This window comes from Chelonoidis abingdonii, chromosome 22 (genome assembly GCF_003597395.2).
Source record: "Chelonoidis abingdonii isolate Lonesome George chromosome 22, CheloAbing_2.0, whole genome shotgun sequence".
In the NCBI taxonomy this organism is placed as follows: Eukaryota; Metazoa; Chordata; order Testudines; family Testudinidae; genus Chelonoidis; species Chelonoidis abingdonii.
The window spans coordinates 17,892,757-17,913,802 of NC_133790.1; the positions used below are offsets into that span (position 1 = coordinate 17,892,757).

A 21,046-nucleotide genomic window follows, 5' to 3' on the forward strand; every position below is an offset into this window, starting at 1 on the left:
TATGTTGATGCCTGTGAAGTTCCGCCTTCCGCCCTTTCCTAAAATGGCCGCAGCGGACGTTTCTTTACTTCCTCGATGGGTGCCAGTGTAAACACGTTGCATTCTGGGAAATGTGGTTTTGTCGGGACAGAGGGCGAAAGACCCCAAACATTTTTCGCTCCTTTGCTAGCGATGAAAGTGCTCGTTTTTGCTAACCACATTCACCACTGTGAAAATAGCGCCACGTCTGTAGAAATTAAAAGTCACCCTAAAATAGAGGGGCTGGGCTAAGGGATTTCCCCCTCCCTGCCCACCATTTCCCTCAGCCAGACGGTTTCCTGTGGGGGAGGGGAAGCAGCTGCTGTATTGATCCTTCTCCGAGCCGTCTAAAGGGGGTTCTCTGGTGTCCCTTGCTGAGATCTCTGAGACGGGGGCAGGAGTAACAGCCGCCAGGATGGTAAGTGCCTGAAAGGGCCCTTGTGTGGGTGTCTTAGAGCTTGGGGAGAGCCGGGGAAACCTGCGGAGTCATCCTGGCTGGATTGTTTACACAGACAGGGACGCGCTCGGGGAGCAGCTACGCACCAAAGACCGCACTGCTCTGCGACAGGGTCGGGGTTTGTCCCCCTGGCTCTAGGGCAATGGGGGGGGGACCCTTCAGGGTGTCTGTCTGGGACATATGTAAGGTCCCCCCAGCCCTTCCTCTCAGAGGGAGCCAGCTGAGAGAGGAGAGATTTTTAAAGCTCTCTCTGGAGCCTCCCCTCCCCCCAGCAAAATCTTTGCTCCCATGTAGGGTGACCAGATGTCCCGATTTTATAGGGACAGTCCCGGTATATGGAGCTTTTTCTTATATAGGCTCCTATTACCCCGACGCCCTGTCCCGATTTTTCACTCTTGCTATCTGGTAACCCTACTCTCAGACAGCAGAGAATGGTTTAATAAAGCCCCCCCAATTTAGTGTCCCCGCTCTCTCACAGATGGTTAAGTGTGGGGTATGGTAGTAATATATGGCATAATCTTAAAGAGTTTACAATCTGAGGCTCCCTCATCCCTTATCCTGTGCGATCCTGGGCATTTCCTGGGAGGTGCTGACTCAGCGTTCTCCTCTGCCTTTGGTTTACAAGTGAGGCTGCTACCCCATTGGATACCTAGGAATGATTCTCTCTCAGGGATGATGAAGACTTCAGTCTGTGTTTATCCATAGGCTATGTGCACTGTCATCTCTTTAATCATTAAAATAAAAGTGCAAGGGTACAAAAACATCCTTCTGCCACCCCTGTGTTGAATATCTCTTGTCCTGTGCTGAAGAGTTAAAGAAATGACAATCACTTGTATTCCTTGTTGAATTTAAATTAATAATCTGTACTGTACACTCGCTGCAGCACTGTGCAGATAAATGGTTTTTAGGATGTGTATGCTTATTTCATATTGAAGTCCATGTCTGTTCTACAGTTTGTAGAATCAATCAAAATTGATTGTGGTGGTAAATTACAGATGAATTTTCACTTTATTTTATGTGTTTCATTGATACATATATATGTCTAAACCATATTTATATTAGGAAAAATAAGCACACAGCATTGATTATGATGATTGCATTAGAGAACAACCTCCTGAAAATCTTAGTCTGCAGGTGTTGTAGTAAAGTGGATCGATGTTTGCTAACACACTGTCATTTTTCCTCCCCCAGTTTTCTTTTAATATGTTTGATCATCCAATCCCCCGGGTTTTCCAGAACCGCTTCTCAACCCAGTATCGTTGCTTCTCAGTGTCCATGCTTGCAGGACCTAATGACAGGTCAGATGTGGAGAAAGGCGGGAAGAGTATGTGCATGTTTTATTTTGAATAATACACTGTTGAATACTATATGTGACTGTTCAGTTGTATTGTTTATGGCAGGTGGTTGCAGAAACAGTATAAGGCCACAAACATAAAGCATGGAAACTTATTGATGGCTTTGTGACTTGAGTTAAAAGGGCACTCTCAGATTAAATAAATGCTCTTCTCACTTTAATATCATCTAATTGATGTTGGAGTTCCTGATTTACCTACAAGTAAATTAGAAGGCCCATTATTTTTAAAAACAAATGTCTTTACCTGTCACTAATAAAATAAGCCATTTAAGCAAATAAGATTTAAAAATCTGCTGTCTTCGCCATATATGTTTTTTTTCCTCTTTAGGCTTCACTCAGCTTGAATAAGGAGAATAGATTTGTCCGCTCCACTTTCAGGCTCCCATATGTTAGTCCAATGCTGTGTTTGAGTTGTCAGCACTTTTATTTGGTTATAGTTAAACAACCAAATGACTTTTGGGAAATATTTTTGTTAGAAAGTTTTACGAAACCTAATACACTAACTTCTCGCATTTGCCTCACTCAGAATCTACATTTTGAATTAAAAGTACCACATATTGCTTGTCTACATTGATTGATTCCAATAGATTTTGTAGCTCACAAAGTCGGAACCAGGGTAAAATGCTGTCTGCCAAGAAGGAATGATAAAACTGTACACTGCATTTGCTTTCCATAGCCATGATGTTCCTAATCTTACTGTAACTTTCTGATTAATTTCTGCAGTAATTATGCCACCATCCGCCTTGGATCAACTCAGTAAGTAATGTTTATTCTACTGTAAGAACACTAGAAATATTGTGCTGTATATATGTGTAGGCAAACATCAAAAAGTGCTTTATGTATCCATTAAGATGTGGTTTAAATCAAGATATACCAGGAAAATCCATATTGAGGGTAAAAATTGTATGTTGTTTGTTCTTTTAACATTTTTTTTGTCAAAGGGTTTAATTTTCCCTTATCTATGCACAGTTCAGGTGCTAGGCTGACAGTGTGAGCTTTCTAGCAGCTGTTTGACACTTACATTAATGTAAGTATCAACATTTACATTAATGAAATGATCAGCCTTTATTTTTTTTGATGGTTGCAAATAATTTGGTGTTTGCCAGGATATTGGCTCAGTCTCCTGCTAATGTTCAGTCTCTGCAACTTTATAAATGTGCCATGAGTTTTATAACAAATTGTATCTTTTTCCCCTTCTGCCAGGTCGACTTAACATTACATACCCTATGTTATTTAAGCTGACTAATAAAAATTCAGATCGAATGACGCATTGTGGTGTGCTAGAATTTGTGGCTGATGAAGGCATTTGTTACCTTCCACACTGGGTAAGTGGCCTTACGCCAAACTGACAGAATTTAAAGTCTAGGATTAGTGTGGTGTTGGTTAATATTAAAGTAGAATATTTGCTGAAATTGCATTTCAGTTGCACAGTCAGCAGTTTTTAGTGTTTCAGTCACAGCTAAAGCTCTCCTCTAAGTTAATCAAAGTAAGTTGCTGCATGTACTATGTTGTTACTGAGACATAATAAAGGACTAAGTTTTTCCTGTAATTATACCCAGTGCAAACCCACAGAATTCAGGGCAGAATATGGCCCAATATATTTCCATATTCTCAAGGGAAGTTCCATCTAAAAGTTACCTGTTTCTGTTGCATAGATACTGGTATAGTGTTCTGTCTTTGTCACCAATGTTTCTTTGCAGATGATGCAGAACTTGCTTCTGGAGGAAGGAGGCCTGGTGCAAGTAGAGAGTGTTAACCTTCAAGTGGCTACTTACTCAAAATTCCAACCACAAAGTCCAGATTTCCTTGACATCACCAATCCCAAAGCTGTGTATCCTTTCACTTCATCCCAGAGGAAGCAACAGAAGGGGCTTTTGGCACTAGCTTACCCTAAACAGGGGAGGAAAGGGTGGGACAGATTTTCAAGCATTGCTCATATACTTCCAATACCAGCTTATTGTTACAAGTGCCACCTCTGAAAACTAAGAGGTAAGAGGATGGAATCTGGTAGGAGCCAGAGCAAGAGAGGAGAGATGTGAATTCCCTGCAGGAAGTCTAGCATTCTTCTAAATAAAGGCCTAATGAAATGGGGCCAAATCCTGTAGTCCTTGCTCAGGCAAATAGTTTTTGCACCAAAGAATAAAAGTCTAAAGTAAAGAATAAAGGATTTTTCCTTAAAATTACTTAATGAAGGCAGCTAGGTACTTGGCGCATCTAAAAAATCAGGCCACTGCTTCAGGAGCCTAACTGTCGACAATTTTATTTTATTCTATTTATTTATTTATTACTATCTAGAGAACTTTATAAGGGATGTTCAATGCTTAATGCTTGTTAAACTGTCTGTGGTACTTATATTTTAAGTCACATGTAAGATAGACCTGGAACCAGAAAATATGAACTTGTTGATGTATAACTTGAATATTACACTGAAAACAACTATACAGTTCTTCTTAACATAATTCAAAGATTAGAAAATGCTTTGAGAAACTTTGCTTGTCTAACCACTGGGGATGTTATTGCCATCAACTACAATGAGAAGGTACAGTATCTAATGTAAATAACACTATGTAACTAAACCTGTGTGCAGTCCCAGGAAACATAAATCCCAACTCTGCATATGTTTCACATGGAACCCTAAAAAGACATTTATAGAATCACATAATTTACAGATACTCTCATTTGAGTGTCAGTAGTAGCTGAACATGGGACACACCATGTGTTCAGCTTAAACCACCATCCTGGTCCATCCATATTTCTGCACATATGCATAAATGGACACAGTAGGAGCTAAATGTCAAGAGCAAACAGACGCAGACAGGAAAGATGTAAGAGTTCTGAAAACAGCCACAGAGGGACTTCGGCCATCTCAGGGAGGCAGGTTCATAGGTGAGACCTTACCCAGGGCCTTGTGTACCCCATGGCAAGTGGGACCCAGATTTTCAGGAGCTACAAATGCAAAATTCTGTAGTAGCTTCACTTACATTTTTTTTTTTTAAAAGGTCTTTGCATTATTCATTCTCAGAATTCATTAATCAGTTCAGTAGCCTTGGTGCTGGTCTTAATATTAAATTCTGAGCTCTGACCCTTTTGATTACTGAACAACTTTGCCCAGAAACAAAATTTGAAAATGTAAAAGTACTTATTTGCCATGTTTTGGCTCAGCTTGGATAACTTATGGGTAAATCATAAACCATTTCAGACAAAGGATTATTAGGAGCAAAAGGGATTCTTAGCAACAGTAAAACTATAAAGGACCATTTTATCGTAAATGAGTACAAGACCGTACATATATCCTACCTCACCCCAACTTGGAGCTGGTTTTTTGGAAACTGGAAGTCAGGAGATTCAGAACCAGATAACTGGGCTCTGACCAAATAAATCCCTCCAGCTATGTTGAGGGGCAATGAAAATCTCTAATGTGGAAGAAGTCTTCCATTTTGAAATATAGTCATGATAGTGGCACCCAGAGGCCCTGATCTGACTGAAGCCTTGTTGTGCTACATGCTGTACAAATCACAGAGGTAGACACAGCCCCTGATCTGAAGAGCTTTCTCTTCATTGAAACTAAAGCTCTCTGGTGGGAGAATTTTGCCCAAGTTTCTTTAATCATTAATTCGCATACTAAGAGGAATGGCTTTATATTATACATGCTCCTGTTTCAGATCTACGAGCTTCGGGTAATGGAGACCAAGCCTGATAAAGCTGTGTCCATCATAGAGTGTGATATGAATGTAAGTTGAAGTCTTTGTGGCAGGATCTTTATTTTCACTTAAATTATTCTTTTGAGAAGGGGCATCTGATCATGACATTTCTGTAATGCAGCATTATCTATGCTGTGGGAAAGGTGAGCATTCGATAATACAGATCCTGTAACCAGAAGTGAGTTGCAAGATGAAGACCACAGGTCATATACTAGGGCTGCCAACTCTGACTGAAGCTATTCTGGGAGATTTTTTTTTCTCCTCAACAGGAGGGAATGTCATGTTCTTAAAATATCGTATTAAAATCTTCTGGATTGCTTTCAAAAGTTACCAGGAATCTGGCGATTCCAGGCCAATCCTGGAGGGTTGGCAACCCTATCATATGCCCGGAGGTGTCTGAAGTGCCTAGAATTCTTGTAGAGCCTTACTTGCAAATTGTTCTCTTGGGCACTTTGTTTTATGTACTTATGAAAGATGGTGGCCCATTTGACAGCCTGGAGACTGTAAAGTTAGAACAGCTGCAGTGTGATGTTCCATGCTGCCCTGCCAGCATGTTAAAATCATGTGCTGGAGAAGCACCCTTTAGACATGAGTCTCCCACATTCCAATTGTAACATTTTTGCTAATTGAGCTTTTTTTAAAAGATCCATTCCCTCTAGTTCAAACTAGAATGGTAGAGTTTGTAGAGATTTTAGGGATAGCATATGATGATGATGATTTAAAAAAAATGTGGATCTGTTTAAAAAAAAACAAACAAAACTGTTCTTGCTATAAAAATAGGTGGATTTTGATGCACCTTTGGGATACAAAGAACCAGAAAGACACACACAACATGAGGAGAGCACAGTAAGTTAAGTTCCTTCTTCTTCTCTACAGTGTATTCTCTCTAGTTGCCTTCTCGTCTTACTGTGGCTGTTATGGAGCAAAGATCACTAATGGAAGCCTCTTTCTGAAAAGGTCTTGAGATCAGACAGTTCAGCCATAAATTGTATTTCCAAGATGCTCTTGCCTATATTCCTCCCTTATCCCACCCTATGGAGATTGTTCATGTAGAACAACCTATTTCCAGGACAAAAACTTTGTCAAAAAAATTCATGTTCAGTGAACTTTATAAAATACCTGTAAAAGTTTCATTCTGTAGGAAATCCATGAAACCATTCATGTTAATTTGCATAACACAGAATGAATGTAATGAAACAGCTTGTTTCTCCTCTGCTTCTTAGGATGTTGAAGCAGACCACAGTGGCTATGTGAGTGACCTAGGATTTCGTGTAAGTATCTTCTTTTGGTCTGGTAGTGTTGAACGCTCGAAGCTTGTGGGCAAATCTAACAGCTGGGAAGGTGAAAACCCATTCCGTACAACTGCACAAATCCAGTTCCTTTGCTCAGGGCTTCTCTTTTACTTAGAAACAAAGACCCAGTGTCACCACCTCACAGAGGTTTGTCTTAGCCTTCATCTCAGGGCTTCCCAGCCTTTCCCGGATGAGGCTTCTCCCAGCCAGCTCCTGCTTGCTGCAGGTGTTTCCTTTTCAGAACTTCCAGGTGTGACAGGCCCCTTTCCTGGGCTTAGGTCCTCCTTTCCTGAGGCTAGGCTGCCTCTGTTTGTAGCAGATGCTGCTTAAAATATGTAATCACATGACAGCCTGGCCTTGGAACACTGAGATATGCACATGCACCCTAGGACCAACACTGGAGCCCTGTGATTTTCACAAATAGGAAATAACGCAAAATAAAATGGAAAAACATACAAAATGAAAAACTCATCCTGGAGCTGCTGTGCCTGTGACTTCTATCCCACTGGACAGGGTCTGGCTCCCTGCACCAGGCATTTCAACCTGGTGCAAGAGGTCACAGCACTGCTCACGTTTGGCCCAGCCACCCTTCTATCATGATTTGAGTGAGTGATGATGTGACCTGGTGCATGGGGTTGCAGCACTGCTCACGTTTGGCCCGTTCACTCTTCTGTCATCATGTCATCCCCAGAGCGGGCAGCTGACCCAGCCCTGCAGGACAGGAGCCACTGCTGCAGGGTGAGTGCAGGGTGGGCTTGCTCTGCAACCCCCCTTCCCACTGTCTGCAACCCCCTGCCCCACCTCAGGACCTCCCAACCCCTCCGGGGGCAAACGTGCAATCTCCCCCTCTAGCGTGAATTAAACGAAATAATACAAAACTATTAAAAAAAAAAATCTTAAAAATTTATTTAAAAAATAAATAAATCACAGGCACTAATCATGTTGCTGCACGTCCCAAACAAAATCTGTAAGATTCTGTGTAATACGTTCTCACTGCAAGGCATTTTCTCAGGAGTTTCTAATGTTAAAAACAGCAGTAACTTGTGTTCTGAATCCATAGTAAATATTACTACTCAAGACTCCGATGGCTTGTGAGCAATGGAAGTAGCACTTAAGTATCTAACAGTACCTGAGGGAAGTAAATTGTTTGATAAAATGTTATCGGGAGCACAAACTAGGCGTCCCCTCTGGAGACTTGCTTAGCATCGGCACTACTGTCCAAGAGGCTTGCATATCAATAACTAAAATTTAGAGTAAAATTTTCTTCCATTGTAAATGTCATAAAATGATGGACTGACCTGTGAAACAATCATGCTTTTATAGTATTCATGTGTTTAGCCCTTCTGAGATTCAGCCACAAACATCTTTAAGCCAGTCTGACATTCCATCCAGTACTGTGCAGGGATCTGTGCACATTGTAGAACAGACCCCCGTATATACTTTTACAGAGGTACTCGTGCAAATTGCATGCGATTAATAATGTGGGAAAATTTCCAGTGTTCTAAGCTAGGGCACAAATCACAGCCCTATAAAAAATCACTGCCCCTGGCCTTCAGTCTCTGTCCCAGTCCAGTTGTCTAGACTCTGTACTGTAGTCACTGTCCTTTCAGTCAAGGAAGGGCAGTTTGGGTTGGACATTAGGAAAAACTTCCTAACTATCCGGGGTGATTAAGCACTAGAATAAATTGCCTAGGGAGACTGTGGAACCTCCGTCATTGGAGATTTTTAAGAGCAGGTTAGACAAACACCTGTCGGGATGGTCTAGATAATACTGAGCCCTGACTTAAGTGCAGGGGATTGAACTAGAAGATCCCGTCCAGTCCTACGATTCTATAAGCAGTCAATGCTTTTTGATTGGCTGGAGAGGTGATGGTGGGTGCTCTCTACTGTGCCTGAGGAGCCAAGTGATGGGAACTGAAATACCATTCTAATCTCTTGCATGGCAGTGCAGAATACTAACTCTAGTCCACTAGATCAGCACCAATCTTTGATCAGGCTTTTTAAAAAAACTAAAACACATGCTTGCAGTGCTCTTCTTCAACAATAATGCAGAACATGTGTAGAAATGACTTTCTGCTTTGTACCTGTAGGCATTCTCTGGCTCTGGGAACAGGCTAGATGGCAAGAAGAAAGGTGTTGAGCCTAGTCCCTCGCCAATTAAACCAGGAGACATTCGAAGGTTAGCCCATTTCCTTCAGGATTCTACAGGTGGAAGGTCAATGTTTGAGCAGAATGAATCATTCTTGATGTATTTGTCCGCTGCTATAATATCCATGAGATCCTGATTTCCCCAAATGTATTTGATTGCCAAATATGTAATATATGTTGCTTTGAGAGTGGTCAGATAAATCACATGGACTCAGATCTGTAAAGGTATTTAGATGTTGCTGCTCTCAGCATTACAACGAACGCCTAACTGATTAGGAGCCTATATTTCATTTTCAAAAGGCATTTAGGCACTTGAGTATAAATCCCATCAACTATCAGTATAAATACTTTTACAAAACTTGGCCATGGTCTTGTTTTATTTCCTGACAGGATAACTGCACAAGCGTTTCTAAACAGGGCAGATTGATTTAATTCAAAGCAATGTAAATCACCAATTTTAATCAGGATTTAAATGAGCAATCAGGAAACCTTGATTTAAATCCTCAATTTTAATTGTATTTTGCATCTGTACTTTTAGTTATTTTCCTAAAGAAAAGTTGATTCTCCTAGAATGATAACCATTAAAACATATTGATTTGCAATTAAATATAGACTTTACACTAAATTTGGTGGTTCTTTCTAAAGAGGAGGCTATAGCTTAATTTACATTTATTCAGATTCTTCATCTTTACGAGTTTTTTTGTTTTTGTTTTTAGTATTTTAGAAAACTGTGAAAGATGCATTTCTTATTTACTAGATGATTTTTTCCCCTTGTCATTTGTATCAAGTTCTAGCTGCATGGAAATTCAAACTCAATTAAAAATGCACAACAGCAGCATTTTTTTTTAATTAAAAAACTACCTTAAAAGTGATGGATACATAAGAAAAAAGTTTATCAAAAGGCTTATCAAAACATATTTTACATTTAAAACTAATATATTTATTAAACAAAGGAAGTATTGTGTGTAGGTAAGGAATTGATGTGATTCTTTCGGTAATATTTCCTTCAAAATTTTAGAACTAGTAGATCTTACTCTCTCACACCTAGTTTTATTCATAGATTAGAACAGGAAAACAAGTTTTCTTGCTTTTTAACTTCCAGTTGGTCTCTCAACTTTGGATGAACAGATGTGATTGAATTAGTTGAATAAACTGAACTTTACGAAAATATTCTCCCTGCAACTGCAGAAGAGGCCACTGCTGTCAAAAGCTGGTTTAGCACTTAAACAAACTCTGGTTCCAGATGCTTAGCCAGTGATTTCCACCAAGTCAATCATTTGATTTTCTTTAAAACTTGGCAACAAACGTGCTACTTAATATTATTTTTTGTATTTAATTTAAATTATTTTAGTAGATTATAGTGAATTTAGGCCTTATTCTGTTATCAATTTCAAAAAAAAATTTAAATAGATTTATTTTTAAACCATATTTATTTTAAATAAAAAATTTCCAATTGAAATTTTAAAAAAAATCAATTTTCATCCACCCTGCTTCTGAATTAATACTCAGTATAGTAGTGGTCCTATGAAGATGTGTGCATCCAGCTTCGACCTTCATTTTCCACATATGCTTGTACCAGTAAAATCTGATCCCTCTTGGAAAGTGCAGACATGTCTGCAGCCATGTGCATGCATCAACTTACCTAAAATGAATCATCACAGATATTTCTTTACAACATTTGCTCAGCTCTAGTAAATAAATCAATGGTCTGAGTCTGATGTGCTAGCAAAATAATCCTAATGACAGCTCTTCAAAAGGAATGGTTAGAGTGAGACTCAAGAAAAACAACAAAAACCACCGTAGAGAACAGTCCTTGCTATTGCTTGTCACATTTATTCCCATGACAAGACTCTAAAGGTTTATTCAGTACCTTAACAGCTCAATCTTCCTTTCCCAGAGGAATACCCAATTATGACTTCAGAATCGGTAGGATCACATTCATCAGAAATTCACGACCACTAGTCAAGAAAGTTGAAGAGGTGAGTAGACCTCTGTACCTAGCCATATTTGTAGAGAACTTAATACAGTGAAAGTAACAGTTGTTGAAAGGGTCTGCATTGCTAGTGGGCCCCAGCTCCAGCAAACCTGCTCGAATACTACGCTTGTTGACTCTGATGCTGCAGACCCATCTTAGGTCAGAACAATTAAGAAAAAATATGCTAATGTTAAGTGTTATAAATCACTGAAACCTAGTTTAAATAATTTTTTAATTTCATGAGCAAAGTTCCCTTCATGGAAGGGTTTTTTAGGGAATATTGTGGTCCTTGATGTGTGGCTTCCATTTAGCATGTGATCCCTTATCTCATGATAAATCTTCAACAGTGGGGACTATTAACTGCTGGGCCCTTCTCTTCCACCATAGGGTGTGAGTAACTCCTGTTCAAAGCAGTGGGAGTTATTTGTCCCCTGTGGGAAAATTGGGCCCGTTTGTAGCACCGTAACTATTGTGCAGTCACCCACGTTTGCTACTAAAAGTCTGTATGGTAGCATTTTAGTGTGATGGATCTTAATCTCTTTTATCTCTGAAATGGTGAATAACTGTGGGGGGGCTTACTGGCAGTAAAAATCAAGAGCTTCTTGCTGAGCATGATCAGATCCAATGTTTAGGTTCCCTGGCTTTGCCAATTCACAGCCTGTGATTGTTCATGGAGAACTTACATTTTAAAACTACTCAATGATATTGAATACTATCTACAGGACAGAAAGCTCTGATCTTTATTAGCTGACATAAAAAGGTGTGCCTTGTATAAGCCTGGAGGAGGAAAATATAAAATGGAAGTGATACAAAGGGATTTTGAATTAAATCTACAAAAGGTCACTGAAACACTAGCAACTTTTGGGGAAGGAAACTGTTTTCTGTGTAAACTATGGATGTGAAATGTCAATAGCCAGTGCAGTAGTGCTTTTATGATGGAATGTTGACTGAAGCAGGTCTTCTCTTTGTTCAGTAATAACAAAAGCTGAACCTAAACAAATGTCTCTTCTCCCTCCTACATTCAGGATGACTCTGGCAGCCGGTTCATTGCATTTTCAGGAGAAGGCCAGTCCTTGCGCAAGAAGGGAAGAAAACCATAAGTTATGGAACCTTTGGCCAATTGGGGAGAATAAAATAACATTGCAGCGCATTGGACTTTAGTTATTGGGTTTGAGAGGAGGGAGGCTATTGGTCATATGTAACACAGGGACCCTTTGGCTTTGATTTTACTTTAAAGTCAAGTTAGCAATTTAGGAATTCTTACTTTTCAATTGAAAACTAAGCTCCAGGAGCTTGTAGTGGTTATTTTGTATGCTGGAAAGAGGGGAATTTGTTAGAGAAACCTAAGAAACAAAACCACCAAGCTGTACCTTATTCAAAGGGTCAATGTGTTTCTGCTGGCTCAATTCTGAAGACTACATTCAACTTTCATTGATATCCCCTATGAGGATGGTATCAAGTTGCTCTGAGCTTGTTAATTTTCCTTGTACATTTGTTTACCACACTTTCAAACAACCTTTCGAAAGCCATGTTATCCACAAACCAAGGCACATGTTTAGGTGGCATAAGATCTCCATGGGAGGACTTTGATCTAATCTTGTTTTCTTAGAAGTTAAGTTAGAAACAAACCTAAAGAAGTTGCAAGCTCTGACAGAGAACCAAATACTTGCCTTGTCAGTTGTAATTAAATACATGGCTTCATACCCTTCTAATTGTTAAGACACAACAGGTCAGCATAATACCCAGCAATTACAAGTGAATCAGTAGCATGGGTATGGATGGTAAGGACATGGCTTCTTGTGAGTTGTGCTGGATAACTAAGTACAGACATCCAGCTCCCTCTTCTTTTAGAACAGTGGTGTGTTTCCCGCATCCGACACACAGGCTCTTTAATCTTCTTTTCCTCTTCCTGACATGATCTAGTGTGTTCAGCCTCCTAAAAATGGTGAAACTCTTCTTTACTCAGCTATGCCTTTTCCTCAAGCCTGCCTTAAGGTAAGGCCCAGGGGCTGTCCATGTTTGATTACTCTCTAATAAAGCAACAGACATTTAAAAAAATGCTACATCAGAAAAATCCACCGCATCCTGCCCTTCTCTAAAGCCAACACACTATTTCCCTACAATGTGACCTACACCAAGAGAAGGTTGATAGAAAAACATGCATTTTGAAAGAACCTGTTTTTAGATAAAAACCATTCCACATCTGCGGGCCTGTGGGAGTTGGGCTACTACCTTTATCACTCCAGAGGTGAGTCATAACAAGAATGGTGCAATCATCTGCCAGAACTGACAACCTAGAAACATATAATAGACAACAGTGACTGATCATTCATAGCTGCCTACAACCACTTCCTTCATCACATATTAGAAATTGGATCTATCTGTTATGCCAAAAGCAAAACAACATTTATCTCCCCACAGTGACTCTCATTTGCTGAGTAAGAGGATTGGTACCAAAAGCAATGGACCTGATTTACCCCGTTCAGGTCTGAAGTGACCTGGAGTGCAGCGATAGCTGGAGCTGGGGAGTTTGCTTTGGGCTCATCTCTGTTAGCCATGCCTGTTGCATTTATAAGACTTCTTAAATCTTCTTAGTAAGGCAGTTTTACCCTTATCAAAGGAGACCACATAATCAAAGGTTTGCAACTTGTGTGTGGTTCATGAAAAACTTCATTTTAATTATAGGTTTTGCTAACAATTTATAATTAAGCGTATATAATAAACATTATAACAAGTTATTTTGTTTGAGCTATAATTGCTTTGTAGTAAGTCTTTCCTTGTGGGGTGAATGTAACATCCCTTAGCGTGGATGCTGAATCTGTGCACTGTGGGGAAAACAGGTGTCTGGGGTGAGGGGAGAAGGCAGCAGGGCCCTTTCCCACTATATCAAATATGAAGTACTTTGTTGAACAGAGCAATAGTGCAAAGTGCTTTATAACATTTGTTTAATCTTCCCTGGTGTGAACAGAGCTCCCCTTTGGGCTACGCAGTCATGTGGCTCCTCTCAGCTCTAAGGCTATTGCCCCTCATGGATCTTCTGGCCAAAGCATTATCCCCTATTTCTTAGTCTATAGTCCTGTCGGCGATGACATCTCCTAACTGCTCTTCCTGTCTTCCGGTTTGGCAATCCTGTTTCCCAGGCTGTGGAGATGGGTCACTGGTGGTGATATGGCTATGCAGAAATGGGAAGGATAAATGCCTTCTCAGAGCTGCAGAGGGAGTTAGATGACTCCTTGCATGTGTTACTTTGGAGAAGTAATTAATAAATGATCTGGAAACGGGAGTGAACAGTGAAGAGGAAAAGTTTGCAGATAATACAAAATTATTTAAGAAAGTCCCGTCCAACGCTGACTGCAAAGCATTGCAGGGGATGTCACAAACTGGATGATCAAATTCAGTGTTGAGAAATGCAAAGTGATGCACATTAGAAAAAATAATCCCAACTACACACATGAAATTATGTGTTGTAAATTAGCTGTTAACCAGTTAAGAAAGAGATCTTGGAGTCACCATGGATAATTCTCTGAAAACTTCAGCTCAATGCATAGCAGCAGTCAAAGAGGCTAACAGAATATTAGTAACTATCATGAAAGGGATAGAAAAATAAGAGAAAAGATCATAATGCCACTTTATAATCCTTAGTGCACCCACATCTTGAATACTGAGTCCAGTTCTGGTGGCCCCATCTGAAAAAGGATATAATAGAACTGGAAAACATTCAGAGCAGGGGGACTATGATGATGAAAAGTATCAGAGGGGTAGCTGTGTTAGTTTGGATCTGTAAAAGCCACAAAGAGTATGTAGCACCTTAAAGGCTAACAGTTAGTCTATAAGGTGCCACAGGACTCTGCTGCTTTTATATGATGATGAAAAGCATGGAAATAGCTTCCCTATGAGGAGAGACTAAAAACATTAGCGCTGTTCAGTTTAGAGAAGAGGCAACTAAAGAGAGATCTGATAGATGTCTATAACATGCTGAAAGGTGTAGAAAAAGTGAGTAGAGAAGTATTATTTACCTTTTCCCATAATACAAAAAAACAAAGAAATGAAACAGAGGGAAAGGGGTCCTCACCTGATTAAACTGACGCATGGAACTTATTGCCATGGTTTGTTCTGATGGCCAAAAGTATAACTGGGTTCAGCTAAGAACTAGATAGTCAATGTGGACCGCCAGCCCCCCTGTCAGCTCCCCACGTGGCAGCTGCCCAGCAGGCTATCAATTGTCAAGCAGTTCAGCTGTCCCACCCCTCACTGTCATGTGCTGCTCCTGCCCTCTGCCTTGGAGCTGCTCCTGGGAGTCTCCTGCTTGCTGTGCAGAGGCAGGAAGAGGGAGGGCTAATGTCAGGGTGTCCCTCTTCCCCCTGATCCTGCACCCAGCTTACCCCATCTCCATAGAGCAGGGGGGAATACCACAGGGTTCAGGACGGAGGGAGCTTGCTGGCAGCAGCTGCTGTCTCAACTTGCTGATCTACAAAAAAAGGCAACGTACTTAGAGTGGGGTCAGCGTACATAAAGGAGCAATGTGCATCGCTTTCTCACACAAAATGTATTTCTCTGTCCCTGTCTGCCATGCTATCTCCTCTCTCTCCATTTGTGCTGTCTTGTAGAGTGTGAGGTTACATGAACAACGGGTTAACCCTTGAGGGCTCAGCAGAGTGCTAGTTCATCATTTAACAGCAAGGCATTGCCTGGGAAATACTCCTCCTCTTCCACCCTCTGACTTCACCACCTCAACCAAGCTTCAAAAGCATCATAGCTGTGTAGTCTTAAATTGTTTGTTTAAAAGTTAGAGAGAGAGAGAGAAAGACTTTTGTCTGGTGAAGACAATTTGTCTAGAATCTAACCTTCTTTTCCATTTACATTAATTCTTATGGGAAAATAGAATTCACTTACCATCATTTCCCTTAAAGTGCTATTTGAGCAAGAAAGTTACTGTACTAACCAAATATATTCAACCTAACAGAAACACAAATAACAAAATACTAGCAGTTTAGAATCTCATGCATATTTTAAATTTCAAACATATTTGAGGTAATTCTTTAACCAAACAAACCAAAAAGATTTTTTCTATTCTTTAACAACATTGGATAGCTTCACCGAAGTGAAGCCTCAAAAAATTGAATAGAAACTCATAAATGTTCCTCTCCACGGAAATCTTTAGTAAAAGGCGAAAGATTTATGCGATCTGAAGAGAAACCAGAGTATACCTCGCACTCCGCAGAAGGGCTGCCAGGGCAAGAGCCACATTTTACCATCTCACGGTGACTTCACTGACCGCGGCCGGAACCCCGCCTGTTTACAGCCCAGCGCACCGGCCCGATCACACCGCGCGGTCGCTCCTCGGAACCAGGCTCTCCGGGACCAAACCCGGCCCGCGCACCAGGGCGGCGGCGGAGGGTGCGCAATGCATTCTGGGGATGGAAATTAGCATTGCCGGGGAGGTGGGAGAGCGCAGGAGGAGCCCAGCCTCTGAGCTGCGGCTGCCGCTCCTGGGACGCGGCTCCGGGCGGGGCGGCGGCTCCCGGGATCCCAGCAGCTGCCCGGGCGCAGCCCCGCGCACTGGTTACCGGGGGCACCCGGGGCCGCGCGGGAGACGCCTCAGGCCGGGAGCCTGCGGGGCGGGCGGTGCAGCCGGGCTCGGGGCGCTGGTCGCTCCCGTTTGCCCGCGGGAAAGGGCCAGTGCAAGGGCCAGTGAGCTGGTAGGGCCGGACCGGCCATTGCCCGGAGCCTGCAGGGGGTCCCGCCCCCTGTGATCAGTACAGCCCGCCCGGAGCAGCAGAGAGCTCCCGGCTTGTGCCCAGCAACGTGCTCTGAGGCTCCGGGAAATGGTCTCTTGGGGCTGATTCTGCAATAGTTACTCCGGTTATGAGCACTTACGTTCCTGACTAGGACTCCTCACGTAAGTGCTCACCCAGGTAATGGTTGCCCAGTCTAGCTCCAGGGTTCTCAGACTAAGAACTGCAGTTAGGCGCAGCAAGTTATTAATGACTATTATTTAATATTTTTAATATGGCTACACCCAGCAGCTCCAATCAGGGCTCCACTGCTCTGGGGCTTGACAAAGAGGTAGGAAAAGTCCCGGCCCCGCAGAGTTTACAGTGAAAGAAGACAAGTGTTATACAAAATGTGGGGGAAAGGGAGACAAAATCTCTTAAAAATCCCCATAAAATCCTCTCCTCCTGTCAGGACTCTTGAAACCTGAGCATGAGATCAATTGATCTCCAGCTAATTGAGGCACTAGGACAGCTTTGAGATTTTAAGTTTAAAATTTTTATTAAAATGATGTTTAAAAAAAGTGAACGGTACAGAGTTTAAGCATAGAAATTTCTGGTTATCAGGGAATAACATACAGATTATCGAGGCATGCGAAGTCTGGTTTAAGAACAGGTGGCATAAGGAATACATAATCTGTAATATCCCTGATTGGGGGGCAAAGGTTGATGCATCAAAGTATAGACACTGAGATATGAGGGTATGTTGTTCATATAATGGCTATGTTTGGGTGTGGAATATAATGAGTGCATATGATTACGAGGATGGATTGACCCTCATTTGGTGAGATTTAATGTTCAGGGAGTTTATGGTTCCAGGTAATGTGATCCAACAGACAAAGCCTCTTGGTCCCTTTCTCATAGTCAAAGAACAATGTCGCTCTGGCTCACACCTCCTGGTACTGTCAGTGGCCAGTGATGTGTACGATGTAGATGTCCCTGGACAACTGGATAGTGTCCGAGACCATGAGGGGCTGCATGAGCCGTGCATAATGCAACCGATCCCGCAGGTCCGCAGCACACGCTCGTTGCAGGGGTCCCAGGTGCCCAGGGCTTCGACAATCAGGGCGTCCGTCTGCACCTTATAGCCCATCGCTCTCAGGATGTCAGCCAGGGAGGGGGGGCTGGTTTACAAACTGGCCAATTAAATTCAAATGTTGAGAAATGCAAAGTGATGCACACTGGAAAGAAATAATCCCAACTATACATATAAAATGATGTGTTCTGAATTAGCTGTTAACCACTCAAGAAAGAGATCTTGGAGTCACCATGGATAATTCTCTGAAAACTTCAGCTTAATGCATAACAGCAGTCAAAGAGGCTGTCAGGAAAGGGATAGAAAAATAAGAGAAAATATCAAAATGCCACTATATAATCGTTGGTGCACCCACACCTTGAATACTGTGCCCAGTTCTGGTGGCCCCACCTGAAAAAGGGTATAATGGAACTGGAAAACATTCAGAGCAGGGGAGCAATGATGATGAAGAGCATGGAATGGCTTCCCTATGAGGAGAGACTAAAAACATTAGTGCTGTTCAGTTTAGAGAAGAGGCAACTAAAGAGGAATCTCATAGCCGTCTATAACATGCTGAAAGGTGTAGAAAAAGTGANTGGTACTGGCCACGATCAGAGACAGGATACTGGGCTAGATCAACCATTGGTCTGACCCAGTATGGCAGTTCTGATGTTCTTACAGGAAAATCTGGGGTCAAAGAATTAATTGTGATTTCTGCATAACATAATTTAGGCCAAGAGTCTCAAACTCAATTTACCTTAGGGCCAGTGCCGGTCCTCAAATCCTCCCAGCTGGACAAAAATGTCACTCATGCTCCCCAGAACCCACCCCCCAAAACTCCTTCCCCCGAAACTCTGCCCCCCAACTATCTAAGGTTCTGTGAGGGAGCTTGAGTAGGGGAAGAGTTCTGGGGTAGGTGATTGGGGTGCAGGCTCTGGGAGGGAGTTTGGGTGCAAAAGGGTGAGAGGTTGGGCTCTGGGAGGGAGAAGGTCGGGGTGCAGGCTCTGGGAGGGAGTTTGGCAGCAAGAGGGGATATGTGGGGAGGAGGGTGCAGTCTCTGGGAGCAGGTCGGGTGGGGGCAGCGCTTACCTGGGGCTCCAAGGTGGGTTGGGCCAGGGCACAGATTCCCATTGGCCGCAGGGGTGCTCAGGATGCAATAGCGCGAAGGCACAGCCCCGCCCCAGGGCCGCAGGGGGGTGCCGACAGGCACCTGGAGCGAGCAGGTAGACCCTGCTCAGCTGTGCTGCTGGGGCCCTGGGCCACTGTAAACCTCCTGGGCAGAAGGGGAGTGCCTGGGGGCAGCACGTGGAGCCAAGGGAGAGACCCAGCCCCAAAACTGCTGGAGCCCAGCCGACCATGTTGGGGAGGTTTGCGGGCCGCAGGTGGCCTCTGGGCTGAGAGTTTGAGACCCCTTCATTTAGCCCAATATGAGTAACCTCTTTTTCCACCATTAAATAAGAGAAAACACGCAGCTAGAGCTAAATTCTGTGCCTAGGGCACACAGATTAGTTAATTTGGAAATGAAACAATGCACAAAGAAAATTACCATTTAATATATAAATTGCAAGTTATTTTTACATTATACAAGTATCGTGTTGATATACTAAACAAACATACTCAACCTAACAGCAACAGGGGACACAAAATAGACCCAGTTTAGAAACAACCTCAGTAACACTAAATTCTAAACGTATTTATACCATCCCCGACACCGACAGCCCGCTGCACCCAGACATCGTCGTCACGGACGAGGAGCGGAAAAAGATGCTCCTCGTCGAGCGTGACGATTTCCCGTTCGAGAAACAGGACCCGGCGTTCTGCGAAGCCCGAGCCCATAAACTCGAAAATACGCCCCCCTGACTGACACTTGGCAGCAAACGGCCTACAAGGTTTACACGACGCGCCTGATCGTTCGGGCGCTAGGCGCCTGGGACTCCTGTATAACGTTATACTTAGGGCCTCTGGGCTGGGCCGTCGCTTTGTGCGACTCATGAGACGTGTTGATGGTCTCGGACACTATCTGGTGGTTCCTGGGACATTTACATCTGAACACATCACCGGCCCTGCCAATACCAGGGAGTGAGGCGATGTGCCTTCACGCACCCACAGGGGGAGGAGAACCCTCTAAAACCCCCACTAAACATATATCCCCTGTAGTCCTAACCCAACTACCTGGGATCCCCACCATGTGAGGAGTCATCCTTGTCCGCATTACCCAACCCGCTTACTTTAATCATGGCTGAGCGGTAAGCCATTATATGAGTGATGTACCCTCACTGGCTCCCCTACCTGTATCTTGACCCCCCCAACATACACCCTGCATTGGGGACATTACAGACTGACATATCATATATGCCTAACCATAACCAACTACCAAGCATCCCCCCATACTCTGTATGTTCCCTGTGATACTGACTGACATTATCAAACTCTTTTGTATCATCTATTATTTAAATAATCCCACATAAACATTTAAATCTGTTAAATATAAAAAATTCTCTCAAAACCCCCCGATTGCCTACAAAATTTTTTTCTACATAAAACCCAATAACAACAAACATAACCTTATAAAAATAAACAAAATTTTTGGATATCATAAATGCTTTTTTTCTATTTTTGCACATTGGCGTAGCTTCACCGAAGTAAGCCTCAAAAAATGAAAGTAGAAACATCTAAAGTTCCTCTCCACGGAAATCTTTAGTAAAAGGCGAAAGATTTATAGCGATCCTGAAGGAGAAACCAGAGTATACCCTCGCACTCGCAGGAGGTGCTGCCAGGGGCAAGAGCCACATTTTACCATCTCACGGTGACTTCACTGACCCAGCCGGAACCCCGCCTGTTTACAGCCCAGCGCACCGGCCCGATCACACCGCGCGGTCGCTCCTCGGAACCAGGCTCTCGGCGACCAAACCCGGCCCGCGCCACCAGGGCGGCGGGCGGGAGGTGCGCAATGCTTCTGGATGGAATATTAGCATTGCCGGTGATGGTGGGTAGAGCGCAGGAGGAGCCCAGCCTCTGTAGCTGCGGCTGCCGCTCCTGGGACGCGGCTCCGGCGGGGCGGCGGCTCCCGGGATCCCAGCAGTGCCCGGCGCGCAGCCCGCGCATGGTTACCGGGGGCACCCGGGCCGCGCGGGAGGACGCCTCGGCCGGGACCTGCGCGGCGGGCGGTGCAGCCGGGTCGGGGCGCTGGTCGCTCCGTTTGCCCGCTCGGGAACAGGGCCAGTGCAAGGGCCAGTGAAGCTGGTAGGGCGGACCGGCCTTGCCGAGCCTGGCAGGGGTCCCGCCCCCTGGATCAGTACAGCCCCGCCCGCGAGC

The 21,046-nt window shown here is 43.2% G+C and overlaps 1 protein-coding gene and 2 non-coding genes across 4 annotated transcripts; 1 reads left to right on the forward strand and 2 right to left on the reverse strand.

Annotated features, from left to right (window-relative positions):
* Positions 1 to 87: 87 nt before the first annotated feature.
* On the forward strand, positions 88 to 13,683 carry UFD1 (ubiquitin recognition factor in ER associated degradation 1). Of its 2 annotated transcripts, none has more exons than XM_032777056.2 (12): positions 88 to 436; positions 1,667 to 1,799; positions 2,553 to 2,585; positions 3,033 to 3,154; positions 3,530 to 3,660; positions 4,296 to 4,368; positions 5,492 to 5,560; positions 6,311 to 6,376; positions 6,754 to 6,801; positions 8,913 to 9,001; positions 10,868 to 10,949; positions 11,971 to 13,683. In XM_032777056.2, the coding sequence occupies exons 1-12, from the start codon at positions 434 to 436 to the stop codon at positions 12,043 to 12,045; spliced, it is 924 nt and encodes a 307-aa protein (XP_032632947.1). In that variant the 5' UTR covers positions 88 to 433; the 3' UTR covers positions 12,046 to 13,683. The 2 variants fall into 2 exon arrangements, with proteins under 2 accessions (XP_032632947.1, XP_074916078.1); XM_075059977.1 differs by having other exon boundaries at positions 153 to 436; positions 1,667 to 1,773.
* Positions 13,684 to 16,034: 2,351 nt separating this feature from the next.
* LOC116822996 (U5 spliceosomal RNA) lies at positions 16,035 to 16,150 on the reverse strand. Its single transcript, XR_004373298.1, has one exon. It is a non-coding gene; the product is annotated as a U5 spliceosomal RNA (small nuclear RNA).
* A 4,211-nt stretch (positions 16,151 to 20,361) lies between these two features.
* On the reverse strand, positions 20,362 to 20,479 carry LOC116823004 (U5 spliceosomal RNA). Its single transcript, XR_004373301.1, has one exon. It is a non-coding gene; the product is annotated as a U5 spliceosomal RNA (small nuclear RNA).
* Positions 20,480 to 21,046: the final 567 nt, after the last annotated feature.